General features: G+C 40.0%; 2 protein-coding genes and 1 long non-coding RNA gene across 5 annotated transcripts in view; 1 reads left to right on the forward strand and 2 right to left on the reverse strand.

The window, feature by feature from the left end:
• The window catches only part of LOC110083395 (integral membrane protein 2C), a 26,213-nt gene extending 20,885 nt beyond the window's left edge, over nucleotides 1-5,328 (forward strand). Inside the window, exon 6 of the mRNA XM_020801837.3 lies at nucleotides 942-5,328. Within this exon, the coding sequence (XP_020657496.1) occupies nucleotides 942-1,033 (92 nt within the window). The 3' untranslated portion in view covers nucleotides 1,034-5,328. The remainder of the gene's footprint in view (nucleotides 1-941) is intronic.
• LOC110083388 (G-protein coupled receptor 55) lies at nucleotides 2,646-12,152 on the reverse strand. 3 transcript variants are annotated; one of them, XM_078389234.1, is made up of 2 exons: nucleotides 12,123-12,152; nucleotides 2,646-11,632 (listed from the first exon to the last, which is right to left on the reverse strand). In XM_078389234.1, the coding sequence occupies exon 2, from the start codon at nucleotides 9,795-9,797 to the stop codon at nucleotides 8,877-8,879; it is 921 nt and encodes a 306-aa protein (XP_078245360.1). In that variant the 5' UTR covers nucleotides 9,798-11,632; nucleotides 12,123-12,152; the 3' UTR covers nucleotides 2,646-8,876. The 3 variants fall into 3 exon arrangements, with proteins under 3 accessions (XP_078245360.1, XP_072852036.2, XP_078245361.1); XM_072995935.2 differs by having other exon boundaries at nucleotides 2,646-9,809; nucleotides 12,123-12,146; XM_078389235.1 differs by having other exon boundaries at nucleotides 2,646-9,809; nucleotides 11,342-12,146.
• A 58-nt stretch (nucleotides 12,153-12,210) lies between these two features.
• Nucleotides 12,211-13,702, reverse strand: LOC144587841 (uncharacterized). The gene is made up of 3 exons (XR_013543018.1): nucleotides 13,012-13,702; nucleotides 12,524-12,680; nucleotides 12,211-12,296 (listed from the first exon to the last, which is right to left on the reverse strand). It is a non-coding gene; the product is annotated as an uncharacterized LOC144587841 (long non-coding RNA).
• Between the last annotated feature and the right edge of the window lie 2,061 nt (nucleotides 13,703-15,763).

The following is a 15,763-nucleotide window of genomic DNA, read 5'->3' on the forward strand; positions in this document are numbered from 1 at the left end:
ATCCTCCATTGTCATATTGAATGTAGAAATCTGGTTGTCCGACATGAGGGAAGCTGCTGTCCCTGAGTAGCCTCTCCAGATGAGGCAAAATCCCTCAGAACTAGTGTGGTGTGGTGTGTGGAGAGGGAGAAGAGAGGCTCCCCTTGGTTCATCATCCTCTCCTTCTTCAGACTATTAGTGTACTTCTCTCATCGTGTATGGTCTCCACATGCTTCCTTAACAACTAACTAGGGTGGTTAATTCTGCAGCAGTGTAGTAGATTATTATATGTTGACAGGAAACAACTGTTCTGGAAGGGTATTCGCAGCATTTTAAAATTGGCTACTCTTCTGTTTCCTAGTTTAATTCCAGAGGGGAAGAAAGTAGCTTGCAAAGTGCCTTTAGTTAGCGTTGGTTGTTTTCAAATTACTTTTGTCTTCAATTTTAAGTACCTTTCATTTGAAGTAAAAAGAGATGGTGAATGGGTGAGAGATGATGGTCAGCAGCCAAACTTCTAAAGCTGGGGTGGGGGAAAAACCTACTCTGCAAATAGGCATGAATTGAAGTGCTTTATGAGACATTTTAATATTAAAGCCTGAAACTATTTATGATGATGATAATGATTTTATTTATTTGATGGCCCACCATTTTTCAGATTTTTTTTTCTTGTAACAAGCACTATGCTGTTTTTATTATACATTGTTTTGCCAATGTGTTCTGACTCTAATCTTGTGAATCATTTGGAATTAGCTTTTGATGTTTGTTTTTCAATAACGACACTGTTAAATGCCGCTAGTAGCAAGATACTGCATTGCTTTCTGTTTTGAGTCATCTGTTACCACATTCTTCAGAATTTAGTTGGTAGCACAACAACATTTTTACCACCCCCTCCTTCCTTCTGCAGTGTTCCAAGAGATATCTAACTTAATCTTGCTTTTTTGCTGGTTCCTTTTCTCCTTCAGATATCCATCGAAGAGCTGCTGAGAAGTGCCATCAGATCCGCCATTTTGCAAATACTTTTGTGGTCAGCACAGCCATTTGCCAGAAATTGTGAGAAGCCCTCTTCAGACATAATCCTGCCAGTGCTTTGCTTTGAAATGTCCACAGCTCTTGCTTTCTTCTTGAGATAGAATTGGGCTTTCTTTTCATCCTGCTCTCATTGTTTGTACATTACTAACTTCTCAGATTTCTTGTGGTTGATCACTGGTACTTTGCTGTCTTTGAACTGCATTTTTGAAAGATACATTTACATTTCTTTGGGCTCATATTTAACCTCCAAATGTAAAGAAACATTTTTGTTTGCGAAAACTGGTATAGTAATCCCTTGGAGTATTCACAGCTGCTGCTCTTTGAAAAGTGTAGAGATAAAAACAATGAGAAAAGAAAAGAAAAGTTACAAGAAGAGTCTATAGATATCTCACTAGAGGTGCCACCTTCTTGTGTGGGAATCTCCTCAGAATAGAAAAGTGACTAGAAATCTATTGTAAAATTAGTTTCTAAAGGGAAGAGAAAGATGCAGCCAGATAACTGTACAGACCCCTAAAGATAAATATATGTGAGGCTGGTTTATTTGACAAAACCGTAGCCTTTGTTGTGGTAGGTTATGATAGTGTTGATTTCTCTAAAACAGGTAACAATCCCATGATATGTCTGCATGCCATACTGATCAACATACCTTAGTTCCTAACTGCATTTTCAGCAAAAATAATGGGTCAAAACAGAGTAGCAGTTGATTTTGTAATGTTCCTTTGAAAACATCTCTGCCTGCACTCGTAAATCATGGTAATAAGACATTCCACTTGCTTTTGCACTGTTGCTCTCTGCTGCTCCAGATGTTAGCTGTCTTGGCCTCTGCCAGATGTGCGGTTGTAGCCCAAGTTGGAGAAGACTTAGGCAAGCATTTTGGCAAGAAAAAGCAGAACATGGCGAAGACCAAGTGTCACCAGTACTATGGATTGCTCCATATGTAACACAAGCTAGAAATTTGTATGAACAAACTCATTTGTTACATAACAATAGATGGACCACCAAGCTGAACCCTGTGTAGGAGGACTTCAGCTGACTCTGGATGTTTAGCTTCACCTCCACTAGAATTAGTGTTTTGTGGTTAAAGTGGTCTTTCCTGAGGGTGACTCTGTGGCTCTACCCGTGTTGTTGGGGACATCATAGCTTCCCAAGCAGATAGAGAGTCCTGGGCTCAGAGGATTGACAGAATAAATGCTTCAAACCAGAAAAGTGAGAGCAAGGCAGACCCCGACTCTAGAGGACATTTGGAATATGGAGGTGAGGTCACTCTAGAGCAGCACAGAGAGGAATTTCCTCTCACTCTTTCTTCAAGGCCTGTTTCTCTAACCATATTCTAACCAGTCATCTCCTTTCCATTACAGTATTTTAATTAGAACAAACATTTTTGTTACTGTGGTTATTAGAATGAACACAATGTTCATTTGTCCCTTTCCTCCTAGTGAAACGGGCTATTTCTCTTTTTTCGCTTTTCTCCCCCACCCCCCACCCCCCACACATTGGCTAGATATTGAGTAGGTGCCTTTCCCCCAAACTGCTCAGTTATTGGTTTTTACATTAGTATTTCAGAAAATCAGTTAGCATTCATTTTCAGCAGGTGGCTATACCTGAATGACTAGCAGATGTAGCAGCCTGGTTGAGACTTTTCTTTTCTCTTCCCCCATCTTGCTTGACAAGGTCAGTAGGCCTGACATTTTGAGGAGGATCCCATGGAAAACTTAGCACACATAGCCAAGCGCTTAACAGTACTGAAAGGGATCTTTGTGCTGCATTTCTGTTTCTTCCAGGTTTGGCTTACAATAATAATAAAGAGACATAAAAAGTACCTAAGTAGTTATGAATCCAGAAGAAATGATGAGTTCCATTTGTCTTTTTTCATTCTATTCTACTAGGTCTTTGAAAATGATTGCTGGAACAGTAGATCATGATTAATGTTCCTAGAATTCTTTCATTTTTATTTACCAAAAGTAGTAAAACAAAACTTAGCTGTAGTTGGAGGTTAGTTATTGCTTAGGGCAGTTTCTGTCATGGAAGTTCTTGAGTTCTTCTGTCAGAAATTGTTATTTTTGTTAAAACACACACACACACACACACACACACACACACACACACACACACACACACACACACAGAGTGTGTGTGTCCTCTGTCACACTGGAAAAAGAGATGGTAGATTTCATTCATAAAGCATTCAGGGAATGGGAGGAGAGGCAGAAGTACACGGAAAAGAGACCATTGCCTCCCACTCAGCTAGAAGGTTTGTGCAGCCTTCTGTAAATAGACCCTAATAACCCAAAAGCAGGTTGAACTACTTTAAACTGGAATGGCAAGAACTTTTAAGATACCATTATAGAAAAATTGTGCATTTCCAGTAATGAGAAGTTGGTTGCCTCTTGGTGCGAGAGACTATGGCTGAGGCTGCCATCCCCATTGATATTTCTTGTACAGGCAAAATCTCCTTGCAGGCGGCCAGAAATAAAAAAGATGTGTTTTTATTTATAGTATTTCCTTCAACAGTGGAAATACAAATTGTACAATCAAACATTCTCATAATGCGTCTCGACAGGTCAGGGCATTGTCAAATCAGACCCCAGGAGAAGGCTGGCGCTGATTGTAAAGGAGTGAAGCAGGAGAACGCCAGTTAATGTGGAGCATGAAAATAAGAGCTGATGGATGCTGAAAAGACAAGTTGCTTGTGAAAAGGTCAGTGGAAGAATTGGCACCTGTGGGTAGGTTGCAGGCGGAAAGTCTTCCTGTAACTGAGCAGCTTCCAATCACCAAGCATCTTGGTCACTGTCAGCCAGCTCCATTTCAAAATGAGCCTTCATCATCTCGTGCTGAGCTGCTGGTGTTCGTGGACAATAGGCATGGGCCCGCTCTGCATGAACAAATGGCTAAGTGGCGTCTGCTTGAAGTAATCCTTGTGACATTTCTTTCCCTGTGGAAAGGCTTTTGCCTGGCATGATCGGCCTGGGTTGCTTTGTGCTTATCCAGACCCTTCCAAAGCAAATGAATGGCAGCCTCTCTGCATGGCAGCCAATGTGACATACAACTATGAGTAATAAAGTGCCTTCTAGTTGCCTTGACAACAGTTTAAAAAAACCACTTTGGCCTAGATCTTGTCAGCTCAGGCAAAACAGGGAACCCCACCTGTTCATCTGCACTGCCCATCCCACCCCCTTTGCTGGGGCCATCTAGAAGAGAAGCTTAAAAGACAGCAGAGTGAGCCCCCTTGGCTAATAATGTTCCCCCTGCCCTGTTGTCTCTTCCCCTCCTACTTGCTTCCTTTTGCCCTGCCATGTGCATCTGCCAGCTGCTTCTCACTATCTTCATTGACTTGCCAACTGCCCCAAGCAGCCAACCAGTTTTTAAACCTGTTTTAAAGCCTTCAAAAATAAATTTGCTCATAGTTATCACATGTTTGTGCCTCCTAAATATAGGGAAGTGATACTTTTATAAGATGTCCAGAGGACGAATACTTACCTATTTCTCCTGAAGACTGGCATTGTTAAAGATAAGCAGCGGAAAGCTCATAGCTTCTGAAATGTTATCTATGAAGCAGCCACAACAGCAGGCAGCCGCTGGAGCAGGTGTACACAAGAGGGGATGGGAAGGTGTGGAAGAGGGCTACCGAGAAAGGAAACTGCTCACATACAGTTGTTTCCTTATTCAACATAAGGGCACATGCAAATGTTTGCATGGGCATAATGCCCCAGTAGGATCCTTACTTCCACAATTTATCAAAATGATAACACTTACCATCTAGTGGTAGATGTCGTGTCTGTGTTCATAATACAAAGGCTTATTAGATGACCATCCATGCTGCTGTTCAAAATGTGGTTGCAAACTATTTTCAGTTACTTCCTGCTGTGGGTGGTCAACTTGTTTAGGACCAATGTTGAAATTCCTGTGGCTTTTCACTGGAACTCAGGTGGCAGAGGCAGGTTATAAAGGAAGAAGGGATATCATTCAATTCATTTAGTAACCATTGTGTTTGACTGATGTATGCAACACTTAATGCTTGGGCTGCCTACCTTTCTGCCCTCAGGTTGGAAATCCAACTTGTTCTTGTTCAGTTCCATATGCTTTTAAACTGGCCATTAATCTTGTTAACTGTGTACAAAACTGCTTCATGACAAAGCTGTGGTCCTTTGGTGGAAGAAAAGTTTATATATATATAAACATTAAAAATAAAAATCTGATCAGTATTTTAGGGGATGGGGGAAAGACTATTAATTGCTTTATATACAGTATTTTGTCTGAAATTAATTCCACCTTTCAGGAAAACTGAAAGAGAATAATAAAATATTTTACTTCTGGTTTAAATTGCCTCTTTGTTTCTGAAGGGCACTGCTTTTAAGAGATGTCAGCTTGAATTCTGGAGAAACAGACTCATAAATAATATTCACAGTTCTTTCTTAGCTGTAATGGTAGTTGGTTTTCTTTAATCTTCTACGGTTGTTTTCACCCTGAATTTCCATCTGCTCCAGTGTACAGAACTAGGACCTAACTTAGCTGTTATATGTGGCTAAAATTACTGTCATTGGTTTGGAGTCCTTCTGTAAGTCAAGGCCAAATCTGTAGCAAGAGTGAAGTGAATGGCCAAGGAATGGTCCTGTTAAAGCTCACTATGTCCAGAAGAGCTTGGCCCAACAAAATTTTTCACTGCCCTGTAAGAAAAGTCTCTGGTTGCTATAGGTGCACAATCAAATATGTTGATTTGAACCTAGCAAGCCGTAAATCACTGCTAGCTGTTATATATTTAAGATGCTCTCCTCAAAATGTTTTAAAAAGGGCATGACATAGTCTTTTGTCTACTAGACTGCCTCACTTTCCCCTGGTCTGAATCATCAGATGGACAAAGAACTGGGGGTGAGGGATAAATCCCACTTCTGCAGTCCTTCTCCATCCATTGTCGTGGGTCATTAACCGTGGTCTTTTGGGTGTGTGTTTTCGGGTGTGTGTTGTCCTGATCTTTCCTTTCTGTGGATGGATGAAAGGACAGCATGATAAATAGGAGACAGATTGTATCTAAGGCCTCCATGCCTGTTGAGTGAGAGATTTTCTATATGCACAGGAAAAGAGGTCCTATGCATGTTAATGACCCATGACAATGGGTGGAGAAGGACTGCAGAAGTGGGATTTTCACTCACCCCCCCTCGTCCTTTGTCCATCTAATGCACTTATTCAGACCCGGGGAGGGGGGAGGGAAGTGAAACCAAACTGGAGGATATATTAGGGGTCTCCTACCAACTCTCCTCAGAGTAAAGAAGCTACTTGAATGAGTAGCAAAACGTTTCAATCCAATTAGAAAGAAGGCCAGTTGTCATGACTTAGATTCCAGATCTCACCTGTATTGTGAAGTGATAGCATCTTCCCTTTCTGATTTTTGAACATTTGGATTGTGCCTTAGGAACACCAAACCTTGATTAGAAATGTGTGCAAAGGCATGCTCAATTTAACCTCACACTAATGGACCTTTTATGTTTCCTTCGTTTAAGGTTGCCATTTAATTGCAAGTTGCTATGACACTTGCCATTATTTGTTAATTGGTTGTTTAGATCAGTGGTTCTTAACCTTGGGTTACTCATGTGTTTTTGGACTGCAACTCCCAGAGGCCTTCACCAACAGCTGTGCTAGCTGGGATTTCTGGGAGTTGTAGTTCAAAAACACCTGAGTAACAAAGGTTAAGAACCACTGGTTTAGATATTTTTGTATGGATCAGTATCAAATACTTACTAATCCTGGAAGATTTTCTTCTTCTTCTTCTTTGATCTGTGTCTCAGGAATTGAATTTTTCCCCCTTCTACCTATAGACGTTTTAGATTTCCTTTATTTGTAATTATTATTTAATGGCAAGTTGCTAAGAGCTACTTTTGTTTGTTAACAAATCTCTAGCCTATGGTATGCACCATAAAATCTTGCTTTTATGATGCATGGAAGATTGGGCGAAGTGGGCATAAAGTTCAGTAGGCAACATCATAAACAAGCTGCCTATGATTTAGATTTACAGCTGGAAAGAGCTGGGGCCTGTGCTGCTTGCCCACTCCCATGCCTGCCAGGAACATTAATAGCTGCCTTGAATCAATCAGCCGGTGCCTTGTACCATTTGTGCCATTCAGCAGCCAGCAGCTGGGCTTGCCATGACTATGCTTGGCTGCCTGCCATCTATATGCCAGGCTTTGCTCCAATTGCAGTGATAGCTGAATTCCCTTTTCATCCAGTTTTCTGTTGATTTTTTTACCTCCTGGCTTGTCCTTAGGATGCAAATCTCCAGCCTTCTCAGGCTGTTGATGTGATGCACTTCTGAGTTATTGGTTTGCATCATGACATGGTTTTATGGGACCTCCTGCTTTGTCTGGTGGTGCCAAAAAAAAAAAAAAAAAGCTTTTCAGAGCTAGTAATCTGCCTGGATGGTTTTTTTCAAAATAGTTCCACTAGGGTCTTGGGAAGAAGAAAATTTCAGACAAATTAAATGACTTTTGATTTTGATTAGCTGCCAAAGTACACCCTATGACTTCGAAATCCATTTTAAGAAAACGCTGATATTTCTATTTCCCCCTTCTCCTTTCAAACAATTCTTCTGTCTTATTGGTACAGTTTGATTTCTTTGCACATCTCTTCAGGCAGGCTTTTAACAATTATAACTAAATCCCTGAACCCCATTTTAGCAGATAATATTAATCCCTACTTCTGTTCTATTCCACAGAATACTACATCACTTTGAGTCACACACATGCAGTGGCTGGTGGGTGGAACAACAAATATCTAGTTAGATTTCTAATTAAGACTTATGCAAATTGGATTCTGATTGCCCATTGATTTCATAGTATGTAGATTTCATTGCTTCCCTGCAAATCCATTTTGAACTTTTTCATTGATACAATCAAGTGTGGCTGTTTTAATATATCACCAGTAGAATCTCAGCCTATTGGAGTCGACAGTCACGCCTCATTAAGTGACAGAATACAATCCCATGGTTCAGACCCAGAGAGAAGGGCAAGTCTTAAAGGTACAACCTTGAGTCTGGAATTTTTACCCCATGTTTTACTTTCCCCAGAAATAAAACAGTTCATTGGGCATCATTAAATGAGAGAGGTTGTTCAAGAATGACTGTGTCAGCTCCTGGTCCATTTCATCCTTTCAGAGGTTAACCATGACTTCAGTTCAAGAAGACAGTCCAAACAGCTCTCATTCCTTTATTGTAACTGATAAACTCTGAAGCTGGGGCACCAGAAGAAAATTTACATGATCACACTATAGTTCTGTTCTAATCATCTGCAGGTACAAAGTTCAGCTTGCTATTCAAATCCCATTTACATTGCCTATCAAAAAAGGGTTTGGTTGGCTGAAGGAAGCTGGGCCTGAACTGGCTGTACAGTCAGCATTGATGGTAAGAAAAAAGAATAATAATAATGGATTCTTTTTATTATTGCCATTTGATTTATCAAATGCTTCCCAAGACAACACAAATAAGATCAGCAATAGTTAATCATATGTAATTTCAGACCCTGGAAATGGGGAACTGGAAAATTTGCTCTTTGGACTGCATCTCCCAGAATCTCCTAGCCAGCTTGGGCATTTTTGGGTGCTGTCGTCAAAAAAAGTAACATCTCTAACTCTCCACCTTCAAATGGGGATCCTGGTTCAACTCCCACGAATTCCAGAACAACTTACATGGTCAACAGAAATATCGATATTTCTATTATCATACTGTGAGTTTAAGTGCACTCTGGAAGCCATCAGGTGCCATCAGCTTGTTCCAAGTGGAGAATTATTTTGGTTTTGACTTGACCATGGTGAGTGTAAAAAAACAAACAAACAAAAAAAAAACACCAAACTTTTCTATCTTAAACAACATTAATTTAATTCCTCTAAGCACAGCTAGGTTTTGGAGACTCTATGAAGACAAAATAATAGCAGATTGCATCCAGAAAGCAGTTGAAGTTAGCCCAGCATAAGGTGACTTGAAGAAATATGCGGATGATCTCTTGACCATCATCTAGAATGCAGTTTTTTACTAGATAATACAACACCAGTGCCACATGGAAAGGGGTGAAGCAAATCAGAAATGTAGCCAGATTTGCTATGATTATGTAGACCGTCTTCCTCCTGACTGTGAGGGACTCCTTGGGTCTTTGACTCCTATACAAACATATCATGATCTGAACTGTACAGAAGATCATAGCTGTCATACAGGAAAAAAAGGCAATCTCTAAGATGACAATTAAGGCTGTGTTTTTCCACATACTTCCAGAAAAGTTGTGGAAGCAGGATCTGGGACCATCATGTTTGTGCAGTTGGAGAGTACACGCAGTTCCTGCCCAGATCCCAGCTGAGATGACCGCACAAGTTATGACAGCTTTTGTAGGAGATCTCAAGGACACAGCTACGAATGGGTGCAGGATAGCAACATATCTATCGACACATATGCACAAGGAGATCAGGATGCTCCCATACATATTCACAAAGTACAAGCTTTCCAGGAATGAGCAAAAGGCATGGCCAAGATCCCACTTCTTATTCTGGTAGGAAATTATCTTAAAGGGAAGAGTAAAGAGCACCAATGTATCCAAAATTATAAGAGACACCATATAGATGACAGGCTCTGTGAACTGCCGGATCTTGTAGAATGCAAACCAGATAGCCATTCCATTGAGCAGCAATCCCAGGATAAATGTGGGGATGTATATAATAATCTGGAAAAGCTCGACATAGGGTTGAATTTTAGATAGGCAGGACTCGTCAGTGCTATTTTGAGTAGAACAATTGGATTGAAGGGTGCATGTCTCCATCTGTCTAGTCTCCTAATGAAGGAAGGAAGGAAGGGAAAAAGGGAGGGAGGGAGAGATGAAGGAAGGAAAATAGAAAAATAATAATCTTAGATACTGAAATGGGAAATTAGAAGAATACTTTCATTCCAGCAGCATTTTGAAAGTGTGGTTAATAAAACGCCACATTTTCAAGAGTTTTATTTGGTGAATTTAATGTTTCTATATCTATATTCTACGTGCTTATATTAAAAATCAAAATGTCCTGTTGACTTTGCTTCCATCTCTTTTTCAGTATCCTATGACAAACTGTCAATTCACTGAGAATCATTGCCTTGAGAATCCCCACAGAGTCTCGAGAAATACTGTACAAGGTTGGGAACCTTACCGGTTCTTTAACTAAACATAACTTACTGTATGCTTATACAGAGAATGTGTCATAGAACAAGCAGTGACATAAGCTGGCTATTCAAAATTCACCAGAAACATGCATTTACAGGACAGCATGAGACAAGCTGTTTTATTTGAGTGTCAGACTATATGATACAGTTAACACAACATGACAAGTAGTGTTCTCTTGAAAAAAAGAGGTCTGTTTATCTCACCACAAACTTTCTGCAGCAATGCATGTTCCAAATAAGCTTTCTTTAAGGTACTGGCTGGTCATTGAGAGTTAAACCTGGGTTCATCTGTTTCTTTTGTGAACTTTAAGAAATAGAACTTACCTATTACAGTGCTGCACATGGACACTTATACTTGCAGAAGACATTCATGGAACACTCCTCCAGCTGAAGAGTCTCTCTCTCTCTCTCTCTCTCTCTCTCCCACATCCACAACTCACCATGCCACAGCACTTAACCACTTGGAACTTGAAAGTGGAATGAGTAAGGTTTATCGCCATTTCAGCCACTGAGCTGTGGAAAGCCTCTATACTATGGATCTCAAAAGGCCTGATTGATGTTTGAAAGTCTTGGAATGAAGTGGGGTGGGCCACTATGGCCGATCTGGGACCAGCTGTTGGGAATCCTCCAGGCTGCGTGGGCCTCAAAAATGCCCCCAGAAGGAAGGGAAAATATTTCTGGAGGAAATATGTTGGTATTGACATGCAAGATTGGGGCACCCAGTATGGTGTAGTGGATAGAATAATGGACGAGGACTTAGGAGACTAGGGTTCAATTCCCCGACTCTGCCATGGAAACTCATTGGGATGTGAATCTGATAAAACCACTCCTTAAATGCCTCACTTACCTTGTAAACCTTATTAGGATTGCTATAAGTTAGTTCTCACTTTTCAACATATAACAACAACCTATGAGCAGTCTCACTGGCTTACATCAATTAAAACTAAGTAGTCTTCAACCTGTCATACGACTCTTGTTCATACTGAAATTAAGCGCTTCTGTAAGATTTAATCTTGGATGTTTATTTGAACAGGGCTCCCTGTAATAACTATTGTATTTGAGAACTATTGCTGTAAGTAATCAGTTTTGCATGTATACTGATGTTTCTGTACATACATGTATATAACACAGAGAGACATACATAATGAGGATCTCTTAAGTTCTTACTTTAGTTTTATGTATATTCTGAGTGCAAACTTTTTTTTGGCAGTTCTAAATGTTTAAGGGTGTGTCATTTTGAGTGCTTTCTTTAATTTGGTAGTATTAAGCACATAAGGCGGCTGGATAGCTAAGAGAGTTCAGTATCTGGTTGCAGAGCCAAAGGCTGGGATTTTGATTCCACACTGTGCATCCCAGAAGAGCCAGCCTGTGTGGCCTTGAGCAAGCTGTACAGTCCTAGGATGCCCCCAGAAGAAGGGAATGGTAAACCACTTCTGCATATTGTCTCCACAGAAAATCCTGAAAAGAGTCACCATTAAGTCAGAATCAACTTGACATTATTAAGCACATATTCCTTCATATATACTGTACATAACTGGTTTTTACATAATTTTAAAATGAAAAGTAACTAACCATTGTCTGGTGTTTAAAACAAAATTATAGGAATATGCCTTATATTTTGATTATATATCACTCCTACTGTTTCATTTTCTATATATTTCTTTGGATAATTATAGTCTCTCAAAATACGATTGTTTGTGAATCATGTCAAACCCAGGAAAAATCTATCCTCTCTGTTTTTATTTTGTTGCCAGTGGTGTGATCACTGTGTTTTTTTTTACAAAAGGATTTTGATACTTGCACAATCAGATTAAATGAACTACCTCAAAACAAGACAACAAACTTCAGCCAAGCCATACAAAGAAAACTGAATGCAAAGCATATTCTAACTCTGCTGAACTTCTAGCCACAGAGGACCCCTTACAAAGCAAAGAACAGACAGACGTACCATCAAATACATGCTGGAAAATTCTATTTATAAATAAATAAATAAATAAATAAATAAATAAATAAATAAATAAATAAATAAATATTTACTTTAATAGGGTTTACCAATAAATTGCTCAGTTAGTTGGAGTGTGTGGCTGCCTTGCTTTCCTCTACAGGGTCCAGCTGAGATCACCTGGAGAATGGATAGTTGATGAGGTTACATGGGTGGTCTTTGGCAATCTGCAGGGTGTCAGAGCCCTACAAGGAGAAACTGGTAACCCATTTCTAAGCATTTTATACCTAGAAAGCCCTGGGGCAGTTGTGATAAATCAGAATTGACCTGATGACACACAGCTATTTATAAACACAGCAGTACAGAAAAACATACTGATTTCTCTGTGTGTAACTGGGAATGCCTACCTCCCAGTTGGATAGTCAGCACAGTCAGCTTTGCCAGCTCTTCTCTGCTGTTCAGTAGGGCATAGGTAGAAGATGCAGCTCCTTCCAAGCAGGTGGTCATCATGGTCAGAGTTGGGCATGTCAGCTACACATAGAACTCCTCATCTAGCCCTTGATACTGCAGAGAAGAGTACCTCCTTGAGCTCAGTGTCCCTGATCCAGTAAGAGATACAAGTGCATACACATACTTGTGTATGCTGGACACATCAAGTGCACACTTCATGGCTCATCTCCCTCTCCATTCCTTCTCCTGTCCATCACACGCTGCACCTGCACTTCTCAGGACTGGACTTTTATACCCAGTATCAAGGCCCTACATGTGGGGTTTCCTTGCTGGATGAAGGCACATGTCAACAAAGGTGGATAAAGATGTTAAAAGAAATTAAAAGTGGTATATAAGTGAGAAGCAGTATTGCTATATGCATCTCATTAAAGCTCATAACACTTACCACAACTTTTGTCTTCATAAGACAGCCAGAGAACATGGATAAAGTTCTTCTTTATGAAGCCTTTAATGCTTTTTCTGCAGATCAGGTGCTACAGCTGAAATTTAAATCCTTGCTTCCTCCAACTGGGGTGGCCACAACAAACTTGCACCTTAATTAGCTCTGCGTGGTTGTCTGAAAAATGCTGCTGCACTGCTCTGCACCTTGTGAATATTACCAACACACACTGTCCAAACTTCCCTTCTGGTTTTACGACTGTTATAGTCACAGATCAATTTGCATATGGCTGTATTAACCAGCTTTCATATTAGTCACTTTACATTATGCAGTATAATAGGTCTTAAATGAACAGAGAAAATGCTTTCTGCTGTGCGTCATTTACTTTGTTAGCAAGACACATAACAAGCTGCTCGGCTTGACTTTTATTAGCCAGTGGGAAGCATGCTTGTTTAAAACCTCTCTGGAGACCATACTGTAGCATTAGTTCTCCTGCAAAGTTATACTGCATTCAACTGGAAGCAACAGTAATGGTAACCTATATCAGATATAATAATTGTGCAAGTCAATTCTGACTTACAGCAATCCTTTTCAAGGTTTCTCAGGTACTCAGAAGGTACCCTTCCCTTCTTATGGGGATGTGCTGGGACTGTGCAGCTTGCCCAAGGCCACACTGGCTGGCTTCACTCAGAAGAGGCATAGAGGGGAATTGAACTCTCAACCTCTGGCTATGCAGCGAGATACCTAAACCGCCTAGAGTGGTCTTAACCGACTAGATAGGCGGGATATAAATAAAATAAATAAATAATAATAATTAAATAATAAACAACTGAGCTATCCAGTAATCTGTGATGGACTTTTCTTCCAGAAATCTGCCCAATCCCCTTTTAAAGGTATCTAGGCCAGATGCTATCACCACATCCTGTGACAAGGAATTCCACAGAATGCTTGGTAAAGACATATTTTCTTTTGTCTGTTTTCACTCTCACAACACTCAATTGGAGTAGATGTCCCCTGGTTCTGGTATTGCATGGGAGGGAAAAGAGCTTCCCTCTATCCACTTTATCCATCCCCTGCATGATTCATACGTCTCAATCACGTCCCGCCTCAGGTGGCTTTTCTCTAGACTGAAGAGCCCCAAACGCTGTAGCTTTTCCTAAGGGACATGACCCAGCCCAGTCATCATTTTAGTCGCTCTCTTCTGCACCTTTTCCAGTTCCACTGTCTTTTTTGAGGTGCAGCAACCAGAACTGTACCCAATATCCAGGTGCAGCCTTACTAGCATTTTGGCCAATGGCATTATAATGTTGGCTGTTTTATTTTTCAATGCCCTTTTTAATACCTAGCATGGAGCTGGCCTTCTTCACTGCCGCCACACACTGGGTTGACACTTTCATCGAGCTGTCCACCAGCACGCCAAGATCTCTTTCCTGATCTGTCAGGGACAGCTCAGAACATATCAGTTGATAAATAAAGTTTTGATTTTTTTTTTTTGCCCCAATGTGCATTACTTTACATTTTCTTATATAAAAGAGAGCCTCAGGAGAAAAGTTGAAAATGTTTGATTTCAGGGAAATTGTTGCTAATTTCATCAGTTTAATGCAGTTACGAGAACAGGATTTCAGACAAATCCAAAAATAGCAAAAAACAAAAAACATTCCATAAATATTCTTCACATTAATCTTCACTTTTGTACGTAATTTATTGTACAATTGAAAGCCTCAGTTTATACCAATCTGGATGTGACCAAACACTAATCTCAGCATTAACTGAGGTGATCAGAATACTGTACCTTTTATGTAAAGACCACAAAGGACTCATGACTTGCTATTCATCTTCATAATAATGCTTCGCTGTTGCAAATCCTTATCTGGCAGTTTTGTATGTACAGTATTACTGTTTTAATTGCTTTAGTATGTTGGACTGATAGAATTGTCGTTTTACAAGTCTTTTTATGGACATGATGGACAGAACTCGGCTTCATGGCATCAACCCTAGTTAACTACAAGTATCATTACATCTGAGTAAAACCAAATTCTGAATATATAGACATAAATCATTGGATCCCCCCCCCCAAAGTCATTTAATTATTGACACTGGGAACCCTTAGAAACACAAATGTGGAAAACTATCATTTGCTCTAAGAAGCTACAAATCTTATATCTGAATCCAATTCTCTTAACAATAATCTGAAGTAATCATCACTTTTTAAACAGATAAAATTACGTGAGGTCTCCAACTCAGAACTCTCAAACATTAAGTTCATGTAGCATCCTAGATTGTCACACTACCTCCATCCTTGTGATCACTATTCTATTTACTTTACCATGTTACGTATAGCAGAATAAACTCTACTAACAAAACTATACATAATAGAATGAACTGTACTAATAGCTATCCAAGTGTGATGTAGGGGATGGTGTAATGGACTAGGACTCAAAAATTCTGGATCTCTATTCCTGTTCAGCCATGGAAACTTACTGGGGTATTGAACTGGTAAAACCACTTATCTACGTCCAATGCTTTATTTGGGTTGCTGCTATGACTTGATAGTACACAACCCCAGGTCCAGAAGACAGAAATGCCATTTCTACTTGATATAACCATTTGATTCCACTTTAATGGTCATAGATCTTCTATAGGTTTTAGCATCTCTAGTTTGAAGCAGAATTCTGTTGTGGTTTTAGTTGAGGACATGAGCTATTGGAGAACTCAGTATGTCATCAATCTGTAAACCCCATAGCTGTTAAAATGGAAC

This window comes from Pogona vitticeps, chromosome 3 (genome assembly GCF_051106095.1).
Source record: "Pogona vitticeps strain Pit_001003342236 chromosome 3, PviZW2.1, whole genome shotgun sequence".
NCBI lineage: Eukaryota > Metazoa > Chordata > Lepidosauria > Squamata > Agamidae > Pogona > Pogona vitticeps.